General features: G+C 31.7%; 2 protein-coding genes across 6 annotated transcripts in view; both read left to right on the top strand.

Annotated features, from left to right (window-relative positions):
* The window catches only part of LOC143064862 (histone deacetylase 4-like), a 131,418-nt gene that overhangs the window by 2,704 nt on the left and 100,878 nt on the right, over positions 1-27,836 (top strand). For all 3 annotated transcript variants that reach the window (XM_076238019.1, XM_076238023.1, XM_076238017.1), the window contains exons 2-3: positions 20,405-20,568; positions 21,795-21,854. In XM_076238019.1, the coding sequence (XP_076094134.1) occupies positions 20,547-20,568; positions 21,795-21,854 (82 nt within the window). In that variant the 5' untranslated portion in view covers positions 20,405-20,546. The remainder of the gene's footprint in view (positions 1-20,404; positions 20,569-21,794; positions 21,855-27,836) is intronic.
* Positions 631-15,257, top strand: LOC143064857 (uncharacterized). 3 transcript variants are annotated; one of them, XM_076238004.1, is made up of 7 exons: positions 631-856; positions 3,789-6,882; positions 7,785-7,904; positions 8,876-8,977; positions 9,988-10,068; positions 10,812-10,874; positions 11,480-15,252. In XM_076238004.1, exons 2-7 carry the CDS (start codon positions 6,798-6,800, stop codon positions 12,103-12,105), a joined length of 1,077 nt encoding a protein of 358 aa, XP_076094119.1. In that variant the 5' UTR covers positions 631-856; positions 3,789-6,797; the 3' UTR covers positions 12,106-15,252. The 3 variants fall into 3 exon arrangements, with proteins under 3 accessions (XP_076094119.1, XP_076094122.1, XP_076094120.1); XM_076238007.1 differs by lacking the exon at positions 8,876-8,977 and having other exon boundaries at positions 11,480-15,257; XM_076238005.1 differs by lacking the exon at positions 3,789-6,882 and having other exon boundaries at positions 11,480-15,253.

Raw genomic sequence — 27,836 nt, 5'->3', positions numbered from 1 at the left:
ACAAGAAAATAAACCCTAGTCTGCTAGCTACATGTTCATCTTTTTTACTGATTTAATAACTAGAATCATGCAAATCCAGACAATCCAGATCGCGCAAAATACTTCGCTAAAAATTGTAACCTTTAAAATTGTTGTCGCGCATTAAAAACCTCCCTGGGAACTTTCAAAAGTTGGCAGGTATGTAACAAGTCTTACCATTTTTATGCTCCATTTATGGGCATTATGTTTTCTGATCTGTCTGTCCGTCCTGCTTCAGGTTAAAGTTTATGGGCGAGGTAGTTTTTGATGAAGTTGAAACCCAATCAACTTGAAACTTAGTACACATGATGTGTTCCTTAAGATATGATCTTTCTTATTTTACTGCCATATTAAATATTTTATCTAATTTTCACGGTCCGCTGAACATAGAAAATGATTGTATGGATGGGAAATCCATGCACTTTAATATGACACATTCTTGTTTAAAGAAAAACAATACGTCATAAGGATAATGGAACAAAACAGGCTTGGTTAGTGGGGCTGCTTTTATGGTAATTTACCGGCAAGTTACCTTTTATTCACCTTCTTCCTGCTCAGAGCAATCTGCTCTTTGATTAAATTTAAGATTATTAGTTTCTGAGTTATCAGTCAGGTCCATGATGGAAAACCATCCTTTAATATAGGATGTGAAATCCATCCACAAGTAACATTTCACATTTTGTTCAACAGTGTTTTGTTCACGCAACACAGATAAATTCTTGTTCGGGTATTGTACGGAGTTTTTCCAGCATTGTTACGGAATTACACTACGACTTGTTTTGATCACGTGACTTTTGCACAGCAACAACAAAGATGGAAGATGCTACGATGATAGATGGTTTGTATAATCGAATATTTTGATTGAAATCATAAATCCAGATAGATCCCAAGCCATTTAAAATGTTCCTTTATAGCCATATTTTGTGAAGATATTAATTTTATACCGAAGACAATTAATTGAACACTGTGATCGGCCCCGATCGGCAGTCCATTTTGAGTGTTTTCAACCAGTTCCCAATCAGTGGATGGTAATTCCGTCCATTTCATTTGTTATCTAATGGATGGAAAACCATCCATTGCGCCATTTATTTTAAAGACGGTAAATCCATCTACATGAAAATAAAATGAACTTAGGGTTAAAACCCGGTTTTATAAACCACCATCAGGTAAAACAGAATTTACAGAATAAACATATGATAGACTACTTTTAAAACAATAAAACAAATAAAATGAAGGAGGGTACAAGTCATAACACCCCCAAAATTTGATAATGTATTTATTAAACATGTTAAATGGCCAGATCACCAGCCTTAGTTGGGGTCACCACACCCCATTTAATTTGAGAATGTGCTATTATCTTGTAAACAATCCAGATCCCCACCGCTAAACCATATATTTTCTTGTAGGGGACAATAAAACAAATGAAATGAAACAAAAGGGAAGTCCTTAGGGGGTCACCCCACCCCTCTTGTTTGAAAACTTGTAAACGGTCAAGATCCCCACCCCTAAACCATATATATTCTTGTAGGGGACAATAAAACAAGTCAAATGAAATTAAAGGGAAGTCCGTGGGGGTCACCCCCACCCCATTCAATTTGAGAATGTGCTATTATCTTGTAAACAATCCAGATCCCCACCGCTAAACCATATATTTTCTTGTAGGGGACAATAAAACAAGTGAAATGAAACAAAAGGGAAGTCCTTAGGGGGTCACCCCACCCCTCTTGTTTGAAAACTTGTAAACGGTCAAGATCCCCACCCCTAAACCATATATATTCTTGTAGGGGACAATAAAACAAGTCCAATGAAATTAAAGGGAAGTCCGTGGGGGTCACCCCCACCCCATTCAATTTGAGAATGTGCTATTATCTTGTAAATGGTGCAGATCCCTACCCCTAAACCATATATATTCTTGTAGGGGACAATAAAACAAATGAAAAGAAACAAAAGGGAAGTCCTTAGGGGACAATAAAACAAATGAAATGAAACAAAAGGGAAGTCCTTAGGGGGTCACCCCACCCCTAAACCATATATATTCTTGTAGGGGACAATAAAACAAGTGAAATGAAATTAAAGGGAAGTCCGTGGGGGTCACCCCCACCCCATTCAATTTGAGAATGTGCTATTATCTTGTAAACGGTCCAGATCCCCACCCCTAAACCATATATATTCTTGTAGGGGACAATAAAACAAATGAAATAAAACAAAGGAAAGTCCTTAGGGGTAAACCGGGGCCCACCCCCTCTTGTTTGAAAACTTGTGAATGGTCAAGATTCCCACCCCTAAACCATATACATGTATATTCTTGTAGGGGACAATTAAACAAATCAAATGAATATGGGAGGTTTGTTTGGGACACCTGTTACAATTACTTCTTGATTATATTTGTGTATTTGTATCTTGAACATTAATATAGATAGAGAAAAACTGTAAAAAGCAATAATGTTAAGCAAAATAAGATCTACAAATAAGGCCCCAAAAAAATCTACCAACCTTTTTATTCTGAATCAGCACTCAAACCAGGACTTATAAAGCAAAAAACATTACAAGCTCACAACTTTGAAAATCTGGACCAATCATCCAAGTAACTTTTGCTCCAATTCTGTTACACTGTTTTTACGTCACACTCTAGCAAGGTATGCAAAAAAGCGGTCAATACTAGTTTTGACCATGCCAGTGGTAATTACCGGTAAATACCGGGAAATACTGGCAAATACTGGAAAATACTGGTCGATTGAAATTTTGAGTGGTCATTACTATAGAAACCACTCTCTACCAGGTCAATTACTATTAATTAAGTGTTCAAATCATTTTAAACATGTTTAGTGGCTTTCATTTCTATTTCTCATGTAAATTCTTTGAATAAACAGAATGATTGATTATATGAGTAAATAATATTATATTATAGTAAAAGATAAAAGCTGTTTTGTCCCTCAGCAGCTTCAAACTTTCCATTTTCAGCATGAAGAAGGTTTTTGTCTCACAGTTAAATAGACAGGAAATATTTTATTGTTTAAGGGAGTCTTCAAATATCACTTTTATTACTTTCAACTTATGTATTGTCAACATTTATTGGGGGCTGTTGTTTTAGTAATTAATTTTTCACACCTAGAAATGCCAGGGTAAAAAGATGCATGTAACTAAATTTACCTGTACTTTAATTTACCTTTACTTTTAATTACCTGTAAAATCATACTTTTTGAATTAAAAATTATATATTGATTTACATGTATAAATGTTGAAATAATATGTAAATTTTTATATATCTAAAGTATGTTATATCATAATTCATAATAACTAAATTTTAAATTAGTAGGAATTAGTGTTATAAATGAATAAAACATATCAAATTCATTAATTTATATAAGCTGACATTTGCATAAAGATTAAAGTTTAAATTTATTTGACTTTTTATTATGTTTTTACTTCAATTAATAGTAAAAACAACCATGAAAATTTCAATCGACCAGTATTTGCCAGTTTTGACCACTTGGGGAGTATTGTCCGGGGCGGTAAATACCGGTAAATACCACTGGTAAATACCGGGGGCGGTATTTACCTCCCAACCTTGCACTCTAGTTAAGTTTATGATTTAGGTCTACATCTTGGATATAAAACATGGTATATATATATACAAAAAAATGTAGTTTTTCATGTGTTAAACTGTAGTTGTTTTAAGCACGTCACATTAGACAAGTTAGAATTAGCAATATTAAATAAACAAAAAATCTAACAATTTGTATTAAATGGTTTGTTCTATTGTCTTTTAGAGCATGTAAACAACCTGAACAAACTCTGCAGATTATGCGGAAATGAATCAAAGTCAGATCGGAGAACTGATAAAACTCAATATGCTACTGAATTACTTAATTTCTATGATATTGACATCAACAAAGATACTCATTCAGTACATCCAAATTCACTGTGTCAGTCTTGTCGGTGTCATTTGTATAGACTAAGAAAAGAAAATTGTTGTCAAGATAGCTCAAGTTCGCAGCCAAAACTTAAAAAAAGGAAATTATTTTCTGAGCATAGTACATATAGGCTTTGTCAAGTTTGTGAAAACAGTACTAGTGTTGGTCATGAAATGGAGGGATCTTCTTCAGGTTCTAACATGTCAAAACTAGAAGAAATTTTAAGTCTTTTCTGCAAACTGGAGAAGCATGAAAAACTCACGTGTATTGAAAAAATTCTTAAACAATTTCTACCGCAACAAACGTTTAAAGACCACATCAGAAAATTTCAACAAATATATCCATATAACAATTTAGATTCATTGAAAAATTTTGATGCAGAGTCATACTTAAATTCATTTCAACAAGACATACTTACTGTAATATTAGCAATTACAGGACAACAAAAAGAAATGATATCATACCAACATATATTTCCTTTGATGGAGTCAATTTATAGGTTAAGTGATAAGGAATTTATTGGTATTTGGTCATTTATGCAAAATCTAGTGACTTTTTCCAGCACCAAAAATAAGCAAGCATGCAATATACTTGGCACTGCCATTCCTGGGACAAAGTATTCATCAATATCAAAGTTTTTAAATGACATTGAAAAAAGTCAACAAGCTACATGTCCAGAAGGAGACATTGCCTTCATGTTTGACAATGAACAAGTTATAGGCCGCACATGGAACATCAGAGCTCAAAATAAAGTGAAAATGTCAATAATCACTAATGTTGCAGTTGTAAAAATATCTTCAAATTCAAATCTCCAATCCATTGAGGATTACAGTCCCAAAAAATGGTTAACATCAGAAAATAAAGAAGAAGTTGTCTTAAGGTTATGTGGAACAGATACCAATGGTGATGATCCATCAAATCAACAAAATATTGATGATCATTATAGTGAGCTCCATCACCATCTTGAACATTGTATTGCACAAGTTGTAGATGAATTGCACAAAAATAAGGAAACGGGTGAATTGCAAGATGTAATTGATGAAAACATCGCAGAGGAAGAGCTTCTCCAGTGCATGCAAAAATGTCCCCATCCTGATTGTAATAAACTGGTTGAAAAAAAGAAGAGAAAATGCCCATATTGTCAAACAAATATGAGTAATTATCGAATAAAAAACCAAGCTGCTAATGAGGTTATAGACAACGAACAAGAAACACCTGAAGTGGAATGTGTCAATTTAGGCTTAACATTTCATATGCATGACAAAAACAAATCTACAACCAGTCATCATGTCAAAAGGAACCTACCTCAATATAGCCATATAAACTCTTGTCACTCTGAAAATCCTTCCGAGGTGACATTACTAGATCCAGTGTTTGTAAATCCGAACTCAATACAAAGCATGATATTAGTTTTAAGACATATAGGGAAAATGGCTAACATTTCAAAATATTTGGCAAAAGATCAACTAAGTGAAACATCCTTTACAAAAAGAGCGTGGACATTTGTTTGTTGTGATGGACTTCCCCACGCATTAGTTCGAAGATTGATAGAAGAATATTTCATATGTTCTATTTGTAAGGAAGGCTTTCTTGGGATAGATGATGCAAAAAAACATGGTAAAAAGGATCATCCTAATGAAAGTTCTGCTTACTATCTTGAATTTGATTGGGTTTTTCTACTCACAGGTGAAGGACATTATGAAATGAATTTGTTAAAAAGTTTCATGGAATTGAATTGGACAGTTTTTATGAGTTCTTTTATGAATGTAATGGGTTGGAAATCTGAAAAAGCACAACAGTCAGCTATGAGGTGTTCAGACAACCACAAATCCTGGCAATCAATAAATGTATTTCATTTTGGATCAATGCTGGAACTTGTAAGACCATTTGTTGGCAAATGTTTAAGTCAGAATACTGAACCTAGTGCACGGGCATTCATATCTCATGCAAAACAAGAATCTGCAAATGCTAATTTCATGTATATATTTGAAATGGTGTGCAAATACACCCAAGGTATAATTAACTTTAGAACAGCCATCAGACGAAATAATCCACAACTGCTCGATTCTGCAAAATGGATGACAAAAGAACTCTTTCACGGGAGAAATCACCCAAAATATCAGGAAATTGAGATATATGAATCTTTCATTAAGAAAATAATGCCAGTTGAGCTTCAGCAATTTATGAATACATTTTGCAGTATTTCCAAATCAGGCCATCCAAGCAAAGGTCAAGGACTGGACTTTTTACTTGAAGAAGAAAACAAAAATGTAAAGTGTTGGCTGAAACGAGGTGTTCCTTCTGATCAGTGCTGGTTGGCAACTTGTAGGAACCACCAATCTTTTAAGTCAGTAAAAAAAAAAGTTCTAAATCTAGCAGGTATTGGAACAACAGAAATTGTTGAGAGAGAACTACACTTAGAAGATGCAATAAAAGCATGGAGAGTACATTTAAGAAAGCTCAATTATTTGTCTGAAAGTAACCATGGACCTGTGCTAACATCTATAGATGGACAGATATTGAATCAAGGGCTCATTGATTTCACATCGGAATCAAATAGAAAGAGGGGTTACAGAGTGATGGATATGATTCTTCATGAAGTCCCCCCAAATGATCCAACTTTGCATCATCCTGTGTATGTTGCAGAAGCAGAAAAGGAAAGGTTTTCATCTGTGAATGCTTTGTCTATTGCTGAAATTGACAATCGAATCTTGGATTTTATTGAAAAACTTGATGCAAACTCAAAGCAAGCATTTCTAGATTTGTTTGACAGGCTTGTTAAAGTAAAGTGTAACAAAAAAGAACAGCATATCATCTTCTTAGAGGAAGTTTCAGCTGCAGTGATGCAGCAAACTGTACAAACAGATGATATTGATATATTGGAAGATTGTGATCATGATGGTGCTGATTGTGAAACAGATCATTGAACATGTTCATTGTGAGAAATTGGGTAATATATTTTTGTTTGCAACTCTGATATGACGTGCTTAAAACAGTAGTATAAATAATCATGATTATATTAAACCATGATAAAGATGCTACACTCACAGACAATTACAGCTTAGGCCTATTCGAAGTTTCTATCAGAAGTGCCATATTTTTTGTTATTTTAATCTTTGTAGAGAGTGATTCAAATTGGTCAAAAAAATAAGGGGTCCTGGACCATTTAAGCTCAAAATATTACTTTAAAAGAGAAAATAGAGGTGTTTACATATTTTTATCGGAATATCAAAAATAGGTTCTATGATATAATTGGTCAAAAACTGCAATATAATTAGCTAAAATATTACTTTAAAGAATGAGCAAATAAAACAATAAGGAAAAAAAGTATTTGGTCTTAAACTCAAAATTTTGGTTGGAAAATGGTGAAATTGGTTGATATGTCATTTTGAGTCATTTACAAATACACATAATAATGATAATAATTGGTTAGTTACAAAAGTACAATAAATTAACATTTAAAATCAATCATAAAATTAAAAAAAAATTATAGTGAATTTACAACCCAAAGTTTTTGTGTGCATGGTAATTATATAATTCATGCATGAAATTATGTGCAGTCGACGAATAGTACACCTTAAATATTGATTTAACACCAAACGTATATTTTATTTTGTTGTCTGTGCACACACAACATGAAGTGATCACTTGGGAAACCAATATTTGTCTTCTTGTTTGATTGTTTGTATAGCCAAATTTTATTCTCAACAATTTCTTGCAGCAATTGGGAATACAGGCGACATAAGGGTTTTGAGAAACACTCCCATGTCTAGTTTCATTTTTTATAATAAATCTGTTAAAAGATGCACAGTTGCATTTGTTTCATCTTTGTTAACTTTATTTTTCTTTTAGTTTTAGATAACCAGGCTAATGTTGAAATATTACAAGATCTAATATTAGGGCAAGTTGAGGTCCAGGAATGCCAAGAGCTGCTTGACTCCAGTTTATTCTTGCCAGTAGAGCATATTGAAGGTACTGTTTTATTCACAATTTATACATGTAGTTTTACTTCAATTCTTATCAATGTGTTCAGCACAACAAGATCTTTCACTTATGAAATTCCATGAACTTTTGTTTACTAATGTTAATCTTAAAGCTTTGGTGTAAGGATAGCAACAATATTATTTTTGTATAATTTTCAAATTTGTTTATTCTAAGTTTATATTAATGATAAATAAATTGCTTCGCTCATACTAGAAATGCTAGTTTTACCCATTTTTTGGCTCCTTATTCCTGCATGTTAGTGTCAATTACCACAAAACACAATCCCAGACTTCCCTTTGTAATATGATACAATGTCAGAGAGATCCATACACTCACAGACAATTAAATGTCCAGAAACTACAAAAGTGCCTGTTTTTGGCCTTTTTATGGTCCTAACTGTCTAAACTGATTACAACATAACCTCCACAATAAATCCCAACCGTCTACCTCTATTATTTAACATTATGGTATGGTTTCAGAGCAATCAAAATACTTATACACAAGTTATTATCCTGAAACTAGAAAAATGTGTCTTTTCAGCTCATTATTCCTAAACAGTTTGTAACATCATCACCAAAATAAATCCCAAGCTTCCTTTCTGGTATTGAACCTTCTTAAAAAACGTTATAGACTTCATTCACTTAAACTAAAGTTATTGTCTGTAAACCAACTGTGCCTTTGGATGACATAATACCATAATACAAACCCAAAAATTTGTTTGCCGTCGTAAAAAAATTGTTGAAAGAAAGAGTTTTCAAAATGGCTGGAATATTTCTACCAAATTATCAGCCATTTCGTTCAGAAATGAAATAATGTCCCCAATTTATGCTGTTAAAAGGCTCTTTTATTACGTACATGGGGGGGGGGGGGGACATATACTTGCCTCCCCATGCCGCTAAAGTTATATTTGCTTAAGAGCAATAAAAACACATCTTTTCATAGTTGTACTTTCTTTTCAGGGTCCCTGACCATGCTGACTGACCCTCCCAATTCAAGTGTTAATGACTTCATGGGTGATTTGGCTTATGATCATGATGATGCCAATAAAAATGATATGACAGGTAAAACATCTTAATGCACATGTATATCAATAACAATTAGGTTTCACTTAAATGATCTTGTCCATCGTCTGTCTTATTTCTGTTACATAATAAACAAGAGACTCTTAAGAGAGCCTGTGTTGCTCACCTTGGTTTATGTGCATATGTTGTGTTTTGGTGATGTGTTTGATGATCATACTTTACTGATCTTTCATGCTACTTACAAGTTTGTTGATCTGTAATGAACTTGGCCCTTTAGTTTCAGAGGAAAACATTTTGTAAAATCTTCCCAAAATTTACAAAATTGATGAAAATTGTTAAAAAATGACTATAAAGGGCAATAACTCCTTAAGGGGTTAACTGGCCATTTTGGTCATGTTGACTTATTTGTAGATCTTAATTTGTTGAATATTATTGCTGTTTACAGTTTATCTCTATCTATAATAGCTTTCATGATAATAACCAAAAACGGCTAATTTACCAATTGGGGGCAGCAATCCAACAACCAGTTGGCTAATTCATCTGAAAATTTAAGGGCAGATAGATATTTACTAGATGAACAAGTTAACTCCTTGTCACAGCACACATTTTAAACAAGATACCCTTATTATGATTTTGGCTAAGTTTGGTTAAGTATGGTCCAGTAGTTTCAGAGGAGAAGATTTTTGTAAAAGATAACAAAAATTTACGAAAAATTGTTAAAAAATTACTATTAAGGGCAATAACTCCGTAAGGGGTCAACTGACCATTTTGATCATGTTGACTTATTTGTAGATCTTACTTTGCTGAACATTATTGCTTTTTACAGAGTAGAAGATTTTTGTAAAAGTTTACAACGATGGACGCCAAGTGATGAGAAAAGCTCACTTGGCCTCTATGGGCCAGGTGAGCTAAAAATTCTTGAAAGAATTGATTTTTTAAAATTTGCTGCAATTTTTTCTAGAAACATTTCTGCAACTTTGTTCAGGATTGAAATAATGTCCCAGATGAGAATTTTTCATAGTTTAATTTTACACATACTCTGTTTTCAGAATCACAGACCATTCCTACTGATCATCCTAATTCTAGTGTTGAAACTGATGCCAACAATAATGATATTGATAGTATGCAAGGTAAATGTCTTTATTTATTACATTGGTTGCAATGAATTACATTGATTTCCCAGTTAGATAAAAACCGATAATTTCACATGTGAAATAAACATGGTTATTTCACTCTCTGACGTCATACAACAATAGGCGTTGTCAAAACATCGATAACGTAGAAACAAAGCTTGCGTAGGAAAAATATATAGTTCCTTACATTTTCTACATTAATTTCTTAAATAAAGCACTTTGACAATGTACTAAAGAGTATAACTAATCGTCGTATTTGAATATAAAAAAATAAGACAACACGTGACCGAACGACCCATGGATTAATCCATAGCGGCGTTCGGTCACAAGTTGTCTTATTTTTGATATTCAAATACGGCGATTAGTTATACTATAAATATATATATATACTGTAAATTCACTGAATAACTTTTATATCAATATAAAGAAAAACATCCAAGTTCCAGGCTAATGTAATAAGTTGTGCTAAACAGGAAATATCCAAGACGGTATTAAAACATGTTCCCTGATAAAATGCTAGTGTGGAGTCAGATTTAGGGTTCACTTTGATAGTCTAGTCAGTCACATTGTTGTATATTTGTTTTTCCCATTATTTTGAAGAAACTTTCACATAAATTTTTATCATATAATGTCAACTTTTTCTTTTATTATGTCATCAAATCCAGTTCTAGGTAATTCTAAGAAATATGGCAATGTTGTTATCAATTATAAGATGGTCCATTTATTACTTTTTCTTACAGATCAACATAAAGAAGAGTCTGCAGAAGAGTACAGTTCTGAAACAGATTTCCTACAAACTCCAAGTATGCATTTGAACAGGGTTGATATGGAATATCAAAAGGGGTGGTGGAGGGGTGGAAAATTTTCACTGTAGTTTAGGGGAAATCATGTACTGTGAAATAGTCCCTTTTCAAACAGTTCAATATGAATATGGGGAAATATGGAAAAGGTAGCAATTATTTACATTGATTTATCAGTGAAAAAAGCACTATCATTTCACATGTGAAATGAATTTCACTTTTCTGACTTTATACAACAAGAGCAGTTTTCAAGACATCAAAACAAATAGTGAATGTGTAGATTTAGATTTAGTTCCTTACATTTTTTACTACATTTTTTACTTTTATTTCATAAAAAAAAAGCTATTTTCCAATGTAATACCAAAGAATAACAAATCAAAGAACTCAACTGTAACTCATGACCAAACAACACTGTCAAAGACTGACAATTATCTCAAGTAATAAGCTCTAAGTAATAGGTTGGTCACTCGTTGAATATATTTTACCTTATTTTTCTGGAAATTGTATTCCAGCTATTGGTAGTAGATATAAAATGTGCTTAGAAAAAATCTTTGAGAAAGTAAAATTTGTATATACATTGTGTTTAATTCATTATTTTTTTTTTGTAGAGAGAATTCGCAGCAATTCTTCGGGCAAATTTGAAATGAAGCTGTCTGGTACCCCAACACAGCTGTTGAGAAGAAAAAGGGACCGGGAAAGGAAGCAGCTGAACAAAGGGCTTTCTTTGTTTGATAAGATGGCCAAATTTGCCAATGCAAACGAAGAAGATACAACTTATTTTGTCATGTTCAAGAAGGGGCAGGAGGTTCATTTTTGTGGATCTAAAGAGTACGTAGCAAAGTTTAAAAACAATGAAGCTCTGAATGAATTTAGTGAGGCAATGATTGAGACAAGAGAGGAGCCTCTGCTGAGGAAAATAAACATAGCTGCGGCAAAAAAAAAAGCTGTCAAACCCTCTCCCTCAAAAGGAAATGGAAATATGTCATTCCTTCCTGGATTAAATCTACAGTTACACCAAAAAGAGGTTTTAAAAGCAACAACACCCACTGGACAAGAAGAATCAATTGCAATTAACCAAGACACAATTGTTAATCTAAAGTCAAGAATTTTTGTACGACAGAGGAGGAAAAACCCTAATGACAGATGCAAAGAAATGGTAGAAAACAACATTGAAAATGAAATGCCCACTAAAAAGGGAAAAGGTAGGGGAAGGGGAAGGGGAAGGGCTAAATAAATTTAATTTTTCTAGGGAGTATCTACTTTTTCAATTCTCCAACACAAAATGATTTAAAGTGGTACCCAATACTTTCACTAAAATTAATTTGGCTCGTTTAATTTTCATAAAATTTTGACAGAGTATTTTCTTTGACCCTTTGCAGAAAATATAAATATTTGAAAAAATTTGAACCAACTATTTTATTAGAAAAATTACACTTGTTACATAGCTGTTTGACAAACACAAATTTTGTTCATATTGAGAAACTTAATATTCCCTTAACAACGCAATGTAATTAAAATGTTTAGCTGATTTTACAGAGTTATCTCCCTGTTGTATTAGGTACCACCTAAAATCATGTCCAGGTTAACTTATTTCATCATGTCCAGGTTAAATTATATACAGAATTGTATCGTGTCCATTATATTTGCTAAATTCATCACCTATGATATCATTTTCTTGTTTATTAATTCTTCCATATATTTTATATGAAAAATCCATAACTGTTGGGCATTTCTTTTCATTGTTGTTTTCTACTATTTCACAATTCTTTAAAGGGGCACTAGCTACGAGATATATATATATATATAAAATCTTATATAGTATTTTTTGGCTATCATTAATGATTGCAAATAGTGAAATAATAATTTGCTTTTGGCTACCAGTACAGTTCAATTTTTCACCCTTTTAATTGTTTATTTCAGTCTTTTAATAAAATTGAGAATGGAAATGGGGAATGTGTCAAAGTGACAACAACCCAACTATAGAAAAAAAAAATAGCAGAAGGTCACGAACAGGTCTGCATTATGTAGCGAGAAATTCCCTCACCCGGTATTTTGGATAAATGTGTTACATCATGTTTTAAATCAAATCTGAGTATTTTATTTATATCAGTGAACATGAATTTGACAGCTAGTGCCCCTTTAATTATTCAATATACTGTCTGCATGAATAAATGATTATTAATTAACTTATAGGTATGAACTCTGTCCATCTGTCAGTCCAGCAAATCAGTTTTCAACTTTTTTTTTCAGATACCTTGGTAGGAAATTTGTTGTATATTATATTTTATTCAGGTCTCAGACAACGTATATACTGTGAGAGTTTATATCCCCTGAGCCGAAGGAGTAGGGGATATAAGCTCTAAGCTAGAAATGTCACATTATATACCCTGTATGAGACCTGAATTACACATATATTATGGATTCTAATATGACATGCTTCTTTAGCTTTGTAAACAACACTGTGATAAAATTCTCGATAAAATATACTTAGCCCAGACTCAGAGATATGCATAAAAATGGCTGTTACAATATACTTCCCACGTACATCTACATGTATTGGAACCTATTTGCAGATCCTTTGTCGATTTTATTGTTTTAAAAAGTGCAATTAAAAAAGACAAAATAACTTTTATTCTTATTCGTATGCATAATAAAAAGAAGTAAGGCACAAGAGCTCGGAGAAATCAACAAAATAAAATTCCGCAAAAGTCTATTAATATTTTTGGCGCATTTAAGTCATTTCAAAACATGACGTCATACAAATGAAACCGCTAAACTTGAAGTTTTCTGTTACGTGAACCATCGGATATTGTATTAAAACTGATTTTTTGAGGTAGGTTTTGTTTTATTTTCTATTCTAATGCATTATTCGCATATTTACCCATTTCAGCAAGTCAACATGGCGGCTCCTTAGTTGTAAAATGTCAACTTTTGATTTGACAGAAGCTTACGAGAAAATCATGTAAATTAAAAATGACAAATGTTGGGTTTGAGAACTTAAAGAATTAAAAAGTTTTTTTCTAGCAGTTATTCTTAAAATAACCTACGCAAGTTACATATTTATAAAGATATTTGAGCTTTATCTAAAAGGGAGTAAAAAAAGAACAGCCACATACACAGCATACCCACCCTCGCTTCAGTTTTTTAATGACCGTATTTGTCCTATTAGAATCAAAATAATTCATCGAAGCCATAGATTGTTGGAAATTTACACATGGCCTGGGCTGTGATATTCGTTAATTTTATCACTCGCTAACGCTCAGGATAAAATTTGAATATCACGGCCCAGTCCATGTGTAAATTTCCAACAATCTATGGCTTCCATGAATTATTTCTTAATTACCCCTGACTTAATGTTATTTTCAGTGTAGGTATTTGTTGACAACACATAAATATTTTAAAAAACCAACCTAAAATGTTCGGCATACTTTGAAGGATTTTTAATTTGCTGTGAACATAATTTTATGGTGTTTGTAATAATTCATAATAACACTTTTAACTATGAAATATTTTAACATTTGTGTTGATTATATATTGAGTTTTTTACTGACTTTAAAATAAATGTTATTTATTTATATTTATTTATTGCAACCATACCATATTATCGCATCATGGGTAAATTATGACATTTGAGTCAAATATGAGGCAAACAATACATATTTACATGTTCATTTAAGTTACCACATTCGTGACACTGTCCTGATTTTTTTTCAAACCCTGTCACTTTTATTGGATATTTGAGTAAAATGCTAATTCTAATTAATGATTCATTGCAACTATGTTTTATTGATTTTTACCTCACTTTTTGTCCAAATATTGCTTAAGTTAAATTTAAACAACAGTTTTATTATAATATTATCTTTTGGTATCTTAAAGCAATGTTATCAATTTTTGAAATATATCACACACAAGATATGTTAGAGTATCAATGTAATAAATGAAATGATTTGAATAAATAAACTAATTTCACCATGTTCACTAACTTTACTAAATATAGCCATCTAATTTTTTAACCAATGTCACCAATACTTCACAGATATATATTTTTTGCCTATAATCTTTATATGAAGAGAGCTCTAGTCATACTGTTCTATTTTTGAATGACAGCAAAAAAAGGTGCTTGTGCTGTTGCTAGATATCTGTTTTCTAGTAAAAATAGCTTTTTATTGGCTCTGTTTATTGTTTTATTGTGTTGTTGAAAAAGATATAATTATGTTACATGTAATGCCTATTAATTGTTTTAATTGTTGAATTAAATATATATTACAATCAAAGTCTTAAACAGTGGTTTTCTCTGGGCACTCCAGCTTCCTCCATTAAAACTGGCCGCCAGGAAGAGCCTAAAAGTGGCATTAAAACATAAAATATCATGAGTCTTTCACCGTTCTTATGGGCTTTCCTCATTGTTGAATACTATACAGTGACTTAAGGTGTTCTTTCTGAAAGTCTGTATTTGTCTGTATTTGTGAATTAATTTGACTGTGTTAATGGAATAGATAAGTTTAGAGATGTACTTTCAAAAATGAAAATGAAAGCGTATTTAACATCAACTTTTATTGTTATTCAAAGGTAGATGCAGTTATCTGGAATGTGGTCCTTAAGAAATCCTGCTACTTGAACAATTTCTTGCATTAAAGTTGAAGGTTCATACTCAAGCACATAGACACAGTGCAGTTTTATTCCACCTCCTTGAATAGGTCCTTCATTATGATGTGTTCCAGTGTGTAGACATAATGCTCTTATAAGTTTTTTAGAGACTCTGAATCCTAAAGATATAGTATTACATATATATCTTGGGACTCTGCCAATAATCTGGTTACTGTTCTCTTCTTTAACTAAAACAGCTAGGTTATCATATCTGTTTTCTGGCTCTGGCACACACAGCATCACATATTCTTCTTCGCCAAATTCGATTGGCATTGTGTGAAAATGATGGTATCTAAAACATGAAAAGATAAATTTACTGATATATATATTAACCAGTTCATTCATAAATTAGATGTAAAAAAAATCTTAATATTAAAGTGAAAATAAGGAACAAAGCTTAAAGCAACTGAACAGTATTCACAGTCTTTATTTAATCATTTAATAACGAAGACTAAACAAATACTAGTAATGCAAAAGCAACAGAAGACTTTTAGTGCATCAATGCTTATATCATAACAATGTATGAACCATTTTTTACCACTGCTCTAGTGGTAACAGAGTGACTCATATATTATCAATTCTCTAGTTTCTTAAGAAAGATGAAAACTGATAAATAATCAACACTCACCCATTAATGGTAGAAAAAAACATTATGATCCTGTTTTCATCCATGTCCCATCCTCTTTGTTGTCTCAGACGGTGTATTTTAGTCAGCCAGTTTCTACGGTGTTCTCGATTCACAATATTTTCCATGGTCATGAATAACTGTTCATGGTTGGTTAGGGCTATTGTCAAAATTCAAAAATTGAAAAGCAACTGGAAGGGGATTCCATCCATATATATTTACAAGATGGAAAATGCATCCAAAATGAAGTCAATTTTCTTTGAATGGATGGAATATCCATCAATATGTAATAGTTTTCATTTCTGGATGGGTAAACCATCCTTTTTTTCTGTATAAATACAAGATGGATTTTCTATCCTGTTGTATTGGAAGGAAAGTCCATCCAGATACCCATGTTTTGAGTTTGGATGGTTTTCCATCATGGACCTGACTGGTTATGGAGTTTTATTCATTAAAAAAAAGGGTGATTTTCAAGTTATCGAATAATATTAAACTCAAAAATACTTTCAGCAGTTCTCATTAAACTTTGGAAAATTGTTTTTATCTATTGATGTAAAGTCCCTTTCCGTTTTTATAAATTTAGATTTTACACTTCCGAGTAATATCATGCTTATGGGATTTTATTCACAAAAAAGGGGTGATTTTCTAGTTTTTGGACAGTATCTTTAAAGTGCTTAGAGCAGTTTTTATTAGAATTTGGTGACTGATTTATATCAGTTAAGATAACTTTCCTTTAGTTTTTCACAAATTTCTGCTACGACATTGAGAAGTTATTGAACTTTATTCTTGATATATGCTATCACGTATCATGTGCTCATGGCGCAGCTGTTTATTGTAAAATCTGATTTCTTAAAAACTGTTGCTAAATCTTCTTAAGAACCTTTAATTTAAGTGGTCAATTCAGCTAATTGGATTCCATGACTACTTATTGTGTCTCTTCATTTTTCAGACTCATCCTTACTTTAAACTCTGTTGCCTTTTTGGTATAGATTAGCTACACATATTATATTATTAATTAAAATGAGAAGAAGTACATGGTATACATGAAGGGACCCTCCCTACACCCCCTGTAAGTTAAGGAAATGTGTTTTGATTAAATTTATTTCACATTTTGCTATTCCTCTACTTTGTTTATTTGTTTATCTACATATATTATTTCTTATTATAAGAAAATTAAAAATAAATTTAGGATTTGTCTTTTTCAAACACGTCACAAATGATGGATTTCCACTAAACTTCAGGAAAGTGGTAAATTGTTATTTGCATATTTGTTTTAACTGTTGATAATTCTAAACTTCTATAAACATGTATGATGCATAGGATTCAACTAAGGCCTAAAATAAAATATTGTTTGTTTCCCCAATCCCGACCGACCCTACAAAAACGGTAAGGCCAAAAAAAAATATATGTCTGTTTCCTGCTGCCAAGGCAAAAAAATCAGGGTCGGTAGGTCTGGATTTTTTTTTTTTTTTTTTTTTTTTATTATTTTTGCACTCCCTGTCAGATTTACAGATGGTTAAATGTCATGTTTGGTTAGGGTCCTGTACCCTAAAATCATTTAATCTCTGTAAAGAAGCTTTAATTGAAAAATCCTCCCAGTGCCGACATTTTTTAAACCTTAATTGTAGCACATTTGTGCTGGGAGCAGCCATTTTGATTGTTTGGGTATAGTAAAATACGGATCTGGATCGGACCGGATACGATTTTTTTTCCGAAATTGAATAAAAAGATCTAGGGTCGGGAGCTTTGAGTCAGGGTCGGTCGGGAAACAGGAAACAGACAAATATTTTTTTTTGGCCTAATACACCAAAAAAATTTATTGTCAAAATTAAGTAGAAATTATTTTATTCCTTTGTGATTTTCAGGCTTGCTGCATCGTTCGATATTGTTCAAGCTTTTTGGAAAAAATAAAATTATTTCCCTACCTACCTACCCACACCTTGCTTGGCAGGGTCGGGATTGGGGAAACAAACAAAATATTAATTTAGGCCTAACCAAAGTCACCTACTCCTAAAATATATAGTTTATAGTCGGCAAGTTTGAATTTAATTCTCATCTAAGCAACTTGGCTATAGTCGGCATGTTATTAATTCTCATCTAAGCAACTTGACATTTATAGTCTGTTTGAGTGTCCATAGCCAGTGTTTCTGATCATATATACATTGTACCATTGTAGGATGTTTTTGGTATTTTTATCAACAAGGGTTACCCAAATTTATGCATTAGTGCTGATATCCTGTCATAATTATACAGACATTGACAAACAAGATTTATTCATGTAAAATATATATTAAATGTTAACCAAGAAATACAATGTGACATTAAACTTCAAGTGATTTTCCAGCAAGACTAATTATTCCACTGGGTCTCTTCTCTGTTGTCATCTTCCTTCCATGAAATACTGTTGCTAAGAAGTTTTATGGAGGAGATATGCACTCTACTCTTAAGTTTTCCTGTTGTATTTAAATGTCATTTTACATGTTTTTAGAATTAGAACCTAAGACCAGATGTTTTAAGGTTGATTATTTGCTGGAAGATTTTAAAATGAAATGGATGATTGATTAGATGTTTATGGAATTATAATGGTACATTTTGAGCTATATTTAGAAATTTAATAAGAAAATCGATTTCCTGACATTCCCGTAGGACATCAGCTTCAAATAATTGATTTAATCAAACAAAATGGCATACTGTATATAGAGAGAAATAACTTAATGACAAATATTTTGTGTTCTTCAGTAAAATTTCTGATTGTGGGCAGTGTATCATGTTGCAATTTGGGATGAGTAGTGTAAGCCCACAAATTGTTGCGTTGGTATTAGTGACAGAAAAAAACACGGACTGGGGATTGCTTTATTTTATAAAGGTTGATGTCCTAGCCTTTACTTTTGGCTATCATACTATTAATAATCTTAGGGTATATTTTATAGGCTTTCCTAAATATGGAAGCAAACAAAACACTTTTCTCTGTATTACACATTTTCAATGTGATCATATCGGGGCCTTTTATAGCTGACTATGCGGTATGAGCGTTGCTCATGGTTAAAGGCCATATTGTGACCTATAGTTGTTCATGTCTGTTTCATTTTGGTCTCTTGTGGACAGTTGTCTCATTGGCAATCATACCACATCTTCTTTTTTATAATCTTTAGAATAAGAGTCAGTAATTTGCAGTTTCAACTTTTCTTGCTGACTGGTATGAAAATAATAGTTACTATGTCATGTTTATTTTACAAGAAGCAAAGTGAACTTCATTAACAGTCAGATATCTCTTAATTTCTGTCATTTGGGGACATAGAAATACTGGGTTTTCATCTGTCTGTCGCTCAGTCCAGTATTGTTAATGCTCTCACATGTAAAATTCTAGCCATATATTTATTAAACTTATATTATAGGTTTATTTATATCTGCATTGTCTTGGACAAATTAGAAAATCAGTGCCTCAGTCTTAAAAAATTATTAAAAAAAAATATCCTTAAAAATAGATCCTAAGAGCTGCTTAAATGTATAACATTCGGAAACATGTAAACATTGGAGCAATGGTTATGGAGCATGTAATAGATATAAAAACATCGGACCAATGGTGATAGAGCATGTAATAGATATAAAATCATTGGAGCAATGGTGATGGAGCATGTAACAAAACATTAATATTTGCTTATTCTAATTCTTTTTCTACAAGTCAACACATAGATTTAAATAGTGGTACTTGTGTGCATTTGGCTTCAAGTTCTTACTTTGTGTTACCAATAATATAAATTTTGAAAAAAGGAAATCTCTGAAAGTTTTTTGATAAACCTCAAAATGAATATTATATGCATGTACAAAACATAAGTCTGCACATAATAGAAAAAAAGTTAACAGGTGGCTCATTAAGGGTCAAGATAGCTGTAAACTTGAACTCGAAAAGAATTTTATGTTTATACATGTCATACTCATTCTATTTTAATGGCTTTATTTCAGCCTAGTGCAATTAATGAATACAAAGAACTGTGTTAATTTCAGAATTCCAATTTTATATACAATCTATTAATGATGAGTAGATTGTATTGTTGCATACACTAATTAATAAGGCTGCCTTTAATGTTTCAAGTAAATGTTTCAAATCAGGTCATCACTTTAGCTGGTATTTGGTTTCTAAACTTGGACTTAAAAAATCAATATGCTTAAACAGAATTTACCATTAATATCATGGTATAGCACAGCGGAGATTTATTAGATGTTACTAAAAATAAACAATCTTCTATACTTTTAATTGCAGATGAACATTTGATTGGCTATCTTCACAGTCCTGTTATGTAAAGTAGTGCCTGTCTACCAGTGACATTAAGAAAGCTATAACACCATTTTTTTGGGATAGAAGTCTATGGTACCAAAAAGGTTTGGATGATAGATCCGTCATTATGTCAGCTAATAATTACCCATGTAAGTAAACACTCAAGTAGTATGTATTTAACTGAAAAAGATTCTTATTTAAACTATGTTATTTCTACAAGTAATAATGGAAAGTTAATTATTGTTAGATGCAAATAATGTCTTCACTCTTCTTTGCAAGTTAATTAACTGTAATAATTATGTTTCAGACAGTTGGGTCTGATAAGAAAAAAAATATCACAATTAGAATTTCTCAATAGCATAGCTCAACTGACCAAAAGTGTTATCTTTTGCATATCCTGTCATTTGACAAGTTAGGTGCCGTTTTTGCATCCCATGGTGTTCAGTAGCTTCAAAGGCAAGTTGAGCTGCAGAGGTGGATTAAGAGGGTTTTTCAGGGGGTCTGCCCCCCCTCCTTTTGTGGGAAAAATTTGGTTGATTATATAGGGAATCACTGAAGCATGACTGGAGCAGGCCCTCTGATAGGCAGTCAGTGGGCCCTCATTTATGAAAATTTCTGGATCCGCCACTGTTCTGGTTCACAAATGTACCTCTGCAACAAGTGTAAGCCATATTTTATATGCTGTTCAGTGTAAATGAACGACTGAATGATTTGATTGCCAAAAAAAACACATTTTTTTGGAGTAGGTTGGTCTAGGAAGTGGTGATATATATGTATTACATATGTATTACTCAGGTTGAATTGAATATATGACACTGACTCAAGTAAGTCAAGATATTACATCAAAATTTATAAAAAAATGAATTTTTTTTCTTCATATTTGAATGGAATGGCTCTCTATAGACATTTGAAACAAGGACTGTTTTCTTAAAATGATATAACTTTTGAGTTTCAGTTGTTTTGCAATAACAATCTTCATTCCACCCATTCCTGCTTCCTCACTCAAGCAGCCTCACTTATGAAAGCCTACTCTGACTTTATAAATTAACAATGTCATACCAGCAGAGAATTGTCAGCTAAATAGCATAAATATGTATGATCACAGTACTGGTACATGTATTACAAAAAATAAAGCTTACAATTTATATAAAAAAATCAGATTAAGAAAAGTAAACTGGGAAAATATTATCAGTAGTTACAATATTTGGAAAATTTCAAAAATTTCAAGGAAATCTTTCCATAGATATCCATAAATATATTGTGGTAAATTTTTAACTGTGAAAGTATCTGTAGATTTGAAGGCTACAGGTTCAAAGAAGCTACTTGCTCTGTGAATTGCCTTGAATATTTTTCTATCAATGTTTTCTCATTTCAGATATGAATAGGAAGTTAATGTATAAAGGGAGTGTTGACTCTGGTTTTCAAGAACCTATAGGTAAGTCTTCTGTCCAAAAGACATTGTCAGCATTAAACCTGAATTTTTTGTTGATTATAAAAAGTTAAATCGTTGAACCAAATTTTGGGTTCAAATGATGAGATGAAATCAATCTTATTATCATATTTTTTTAACAATCTTCAGCCAAGTTAATGCATTGTCTTTACATGTATTTATATTTTTGCACTTCTTAATTAAGGTAATGTTTTTTCTAAACTAAATATAATGATATCTTGACCACTAATCTGTTTGAGATGCATATGTTAGGTCAAGCCCTTTACAATTGACTTTTACTGTTTGTTCTATTATAAATATAGAACCAAAAGCCACATCCCTAGGTAAAGGGGAGGTTTGAGCACTCACAACTTGTGGACCTTTGTAACATTTATTTATGTTCAAGTATGGACAGATGGATGCATCCTATTACAATATCCCCTACCATTCTGCCAGGAAGTGGATATGGTAACTGCTAAGTAAAAATCCACAAATACATGCTATTAGAAATTCAGCTTCTTTGTAATAACTTTGCAAGTTAGCATCATTTTGCAGCAGATGGCAAAACAGGGATAGAATTTTGAAATAGCTTAAGGTGCAGGAAAGCAATTCCAGGATAATCCACCCACTTTGCAGATGTGACATGACAATAGTACGTCAGAGTAGGCTTTATACCTATATATCTGACACCTTTAACATTGATACAACACAAATTATAATGACATCATCAACACAAGGTTTATCATTATTGATGGGCTTATGGTGTGAATTACGTATCTTACATGTATCACTCAGTTTTGTGATTATTGATGTTCACCATATACATGACATATTAAAGATTGTTTAGTGTCACAGGTTCTAACTGATTAATTAAGTGAGTTGGTTAACCTAATAAAGTAAATAACCCCTCTCTGTTTTCTGGATTCAGTTCTATCCCTGGAATTGCAGACTTTTTATAAGCTGTTCTGTCTTTTTGTGTCAAGGTGTATATTTAATTACGATCTTGTTTTAATAAGATTAAAATTGTAGTATGATGGAGTGCCTAGCTTTAACCAATCCCATTTTAAGCTTACCTGATCCAAAGGGTTGATAAGAGCCATTGCTATCATTAGGCATTCTATCATTTATTATCTGTTGTATCTTTTTTATTGAAAATTCTAGGTCAATTGGGACTTTAATTTAGCCAGCATCATTATTTTGGAGTTGACCATTAAATTTATGTTTAATTACTGACTGACAGACCAGCAAAGCCAATGTTAAAATAATTTAAAAAAAATTAAGGGGTCAATTGCTTTCAAACATTATGAATATGATACATTTCTTCTTACAACTGTACAGTACATTAATGCATAACAAAGACTTTTCATTTATATTTGTTGTTGAATGTTATATTCATAGTGTATTTCACTGTTGTGACTTTCAACTTAGGTGCTAAAATAACCAAAATCTTGCTACAAACAACTTATTCAATTTCCTAGTACATGCATAATATGTTCAAAGTTTGACTGCTACAACTGTTTTAATTGGTACAATGTATTTGATTCTGAGATTTGTGCCCATTTTTGGTTGAAGAGTAAAAACCATCCCTAACATTTTATATTGATAATTAGTATTTGAGAGAGACATCACACTCTTCAGGTGAAAACAACTTCCAAATTTTATAAATAATGGAGGTATGGAACTCCTTACAACATATTCAAGAGCCAAAAACAGCTGATGACATATTCTTTGGGAATGACTATGTTGATGATTTACTTAATTCTTACAATTCTATTGAAATGTTTTGTTGAATTTATAAAAGTTATTGCCCTTGCTTGTTCTGAGCCCTCTTTATATCCTTAAGATCAAAGAGCACATATGCGATTGTTGGGGTTTGTTAATTAAACACTATGTACTTATGTAAAGCAAAATTATATCCTGGTGAAATTTGATCCGGAGGAAAAAATGTCACAGTAGTTGTTGTTATTTTTTTATCCGGAGGAAAATATTTCCCTGGGATATTTTTTCCTTTGCCGTGAAATTCTATCTTGGTAGTTAACTTATTGAATAGTTATTAGAAAAAACTTATCCTTTAAAAATACTATGAAATAATAATAGTATATTTGAAATAAAGCGAAATTGTTAAAAAAAATGTATTATAAAATTTATAATGGGAAATAATTTCACAAATTATCCTTGAAAAAATTTCCTGAAATATTCAAGTCAATGTCATCCTTTTAAAAAGAAAATTATCATGAAACATAGGGAAGAAAACCAGAAGTAATTTCAAAGATCGTTATTGTGAAAATAATATCATGATTAAATAAGGTTAGTGAAATACATGTAAAAGTGAGTTGTTTTCAGATCTCAGTGCAAATATAAATTTAAAAGTAAGGTAGAAATATAGTTGCATTACTACTGTTAACAGTATTAAACGAATTTGATTATAATGATATTTTTACCTATATAAATAGTTTTGTCTGGGGACAGAGATGTAGTTGTTGATTATATGGAAATCAGATAAATCATAGTATAAATATAAATAACAATATATTGAAACAAAAGCATGTTTAAAACAGCTGGATAGTTTTTACCTGTTAAATGTTATATGTCTTATTAAAACAAGTTGTAAGTCATCTTTTTATATAAATGAATATATAAAAAATTAGATTCAAGGAAAAATTTCACTATGAAATAGATTCAGAAATATATTATATTAATATCTTTAAAATATAAATTGCTCATAATTACCTCCCTTTGATAAATTATGCAAATTTGGTCTACCTTTGTGAAACATTTTATAATTATAGTCAGGTATATATTGATTGTGAGTAGCTTACATAGTAGTTAATGGGACTCTATTTCACCCGTTCTGTGAAATATAGTACGGCAAATATATACCGCTACATACTATCCGCATAACACATAGATTTTCACACCTCTGGAAAAAATCAACCTGTGAAATAACATGCCTGGAAAAAAATTACCTGGACAAATTATCCTCAGGATAAAATATCACAGAGGAAGAAATAAACTGTTACGCTTACAGTTATACAGATCAATGATAGGATTTGTTTCAATGATATTACTTGAGTCATATGAAACCTCAAATTAAAAAAAAAATTTTGCACAGGTATGTTTTTTTTCATAACAAAATGGATAGTCTTCATTATAGTTTTGTCCATATTTAGAAGAAGTTTACTTTTTTCTAATTGCTTGATTCCAGGAAGCAATTCACCAACATATTTTCTGTATGCAAGTAACCTTAGTGTGACCTTTCTCGTAAAAATCTGGTGATTGCAATATGCATGGATCCGTCACTGAAATAAACTATTATCTGATTGTACATGTTATACACATTCTCAATAGCCATGCTTTTTCGTTGATTGTTTACTATAAGGTGACAATTGGTAATCTACAGCTTCAGAACAATAAATGAGCTGCCATATTTCCACATCATAACAGACAGAGAGAAAAAAAAAATTGACGATTATACGAAAATATTTGAGTAAAACATGATAAAATCATGCACAGAAGACTAAGTTTATGATATATACATGCATTGGTTCAAGAGGTAGATAACATTATTTTTCACCAGTCACTCGTTTCATATGACTTTAATTCAGAAATTTTTGCGAGCATCATATTATTGAGATCTGGACATGACAGACCAAAATGTGAGAACTATTATTGCAATAACAGGAAAATTGCATACAAATATATGTGTGAGATTTCAGAATAAGAGTTCTTATTATTGAGATACTCACCCATTTACATTTGCATTATTCACAATAATAAAAACCTTGCAATAATTTCTGAATTACAGTAACTATCTTTTAAAATATGTTACAGAGTTAGTTCCCTTTGCATGTAAAGGTATCTCGCTTCAGTAATTACATTTGCTTCTAATGATGAAAAAGCTGCATTACAATCAGAAATAGGTTAATAAATTCATTGGATATTCTAACGATAAGGTTTCCATACCTTGGCAAATTTATTTAGACAATTGCATAACTAATCGTGGAATAGATGATTACTGAACAGTTTTTATGGAGGCCTGAATTCCTGCAGAAAAATAATCATGCTACATACAGCAGCCAATGTGCAGCAAACACTATTGATTTTTGATAGCGATCATAACTTCTTACAATTTTAGGCCATTCACTCTTAAATTCCTGAATGAAAATTTGTATAGCACAGTGGTTTATATTACATTTCATACATCAACTGACAATTTGCCAACATATTTTATATGAGAATGAAAAGAATAAGTTTTACACTTGCAAACTGCTGTTTTTTACAATTGATTTGAGTCACTTTTAGTTAAAAATGTTTTTATATATAAGAGAGTAAACAATTGAATTGAAGTTCAGGAGGGGTGAATATAGTCAAATTAGAACTTTGTTTTGCTATGACCTCTTGAAAAATTGATGTTGAATTTTGTCATCTTTGCTACTATGAAAAGCATCTGATTACTATTCATAAAAGATAAGTTCACACTGTCTTTTATCTATGTGCACAAAATGCTGCTATGCTTATAGTGGTTAAATAATATGAATTTTGTATATCATAGTTTATATGATATAACGTTTTTTTGAGTTTGAAGATAGTATATTGATGTTTTCTTTAACAACAGAAGGCATACATTGAAATACTCCTTTTGCTCTTGAATGAAAAGCTGTGTAACAAGTAACTAGGGGCCAAGGATAAAACCTGTTGGTACACTTTGGGGATGAACTTTAATGCTACTGTTACATGGATGATTAGATGAGGGTGTTTGTGTGAATCTAAGATGAAATAACACTGAATCCTTTAAAAGGTAGTTTATCTGTCCCCTTCTAATTAAGTGATGCCATTGTTTCACACTTATTTCATGTAATGAATCGATATGTCCAGGCCATGACCCTTTCCTTTTCATCTGTTGATAAATGCTTTTAATGTATGCAGCATTAGAGTACATCACCTCAAAACAATCTGTTCATGTACCTTTTGACATTACCTATGATTTCAAGGTCATAATTGAACATTTTTATAACATTAACACATTGTTCTACATCATTCTTCATCTTATGGCAGGACACTTTCATGCTTTATTTAAAACTTGAATTTATAGCAGTGTGATATTTCCCATTGACTTTACACAGGTTATAGCCTGAAAACATTAAAGGGAAGACATGTGTTTGAGTCAACCAGTTTTAGTAACTATTTCTAATAAGATAAAGAGTTAATTTATATCATATAAAAAATTAATTTTAGTTATATTTTGAGTTTCAGGTTTATCATTGTAATACTATAACTCCACTCTATGAGTGAGGACTACATCACTGCAGTCACATTGTACAATTAGCTATAAATCGAACAAATAACTTTGTCTCGTGTTGTTGGGAACTGCTTAACAACTGTTCAGCAGCTTGATAGTTACAAGTAAATGAAAACTTTTTGGTTCTGTCTGACACTTACTTCCTGATTGCAGATACTCTGAATTATTCAGTTGTTGAATGAAAACAAATATGTTGGTCACACTTATCTTAGCAACTATTGAACATATTAATGTTACATTTTGGTGAGCAGTTTGACCGTGATAAGGTCTAACGTATTATGGCTTTTGAGGCTTCTTCCTTTTGAACATAATAACATTATATTTGGTGAGCAGCTTGACTGTGTTTAGTTGTAACATGTTATGGCTTTTAAGACACAACATACTGCTTGATGACGGAATGAAATGACTTTTAATTATATTAAATCAAGGGCTTGGCAGTGGTAAGTTGTAGTGAGAACAATTTAAGAAAAAATGCTTCCTGTTTTCTGGTTCTTTGAATAAAGAGTTAGGGTAATCTTTAAGCATGAACTATGCATAGAAATTCTTGTTGCAATATTTTAAATCAGAAATAAATTTAGCAGCCTTATTATATGCCCGTTTACATGACATATAATTATTTTATATATTCCAAAATTTTGTAGACTGGATGAATGATAGAAAGCTGAGAGATGTATTCAATATATGAATAA

Source organism: Mytilus galloprovincialis, chromosome 2, assembly GCF_965363235.1.
Source record: "Mytilus galloprovincialis chromosome 2, xbMytGall1.hap1.1, whole genome shotgun sequence".
Classification (NCBI taxonomy): domain Eukaryota; kingdom Metazoa; phylum Mollusca; class Bivalvia; order Mytilida; family Mytilidae; genus Mytilus; species Mytilus galloprovincialis.
This window is presented reverse-complemented; position numbering and strand designations above follow the sequence as displayed.

Coding starts and splice junctions, on each gene's coding strand:
- LOC143064857 (XM_076238004.1), top strand. CDS start 6,798: ATGATATTGATATATTGGAAGATTGTGATCATGATGGTGCTGATTGTG. Junction 6,883..7,784: donor TGTTCATTGTGAGAAATTGG/GTAATATATTTT, acceptor TTTTTCTTTTAG/TTTTAGATAACCAGGCTAAT. Junction 10,069..10,811: donor TGATATTGATAGTATGCAAG/GTAAATGTCTTT, acceptor TTTTTCTTACAG/ATCAACATAAAGAAGAGTCT.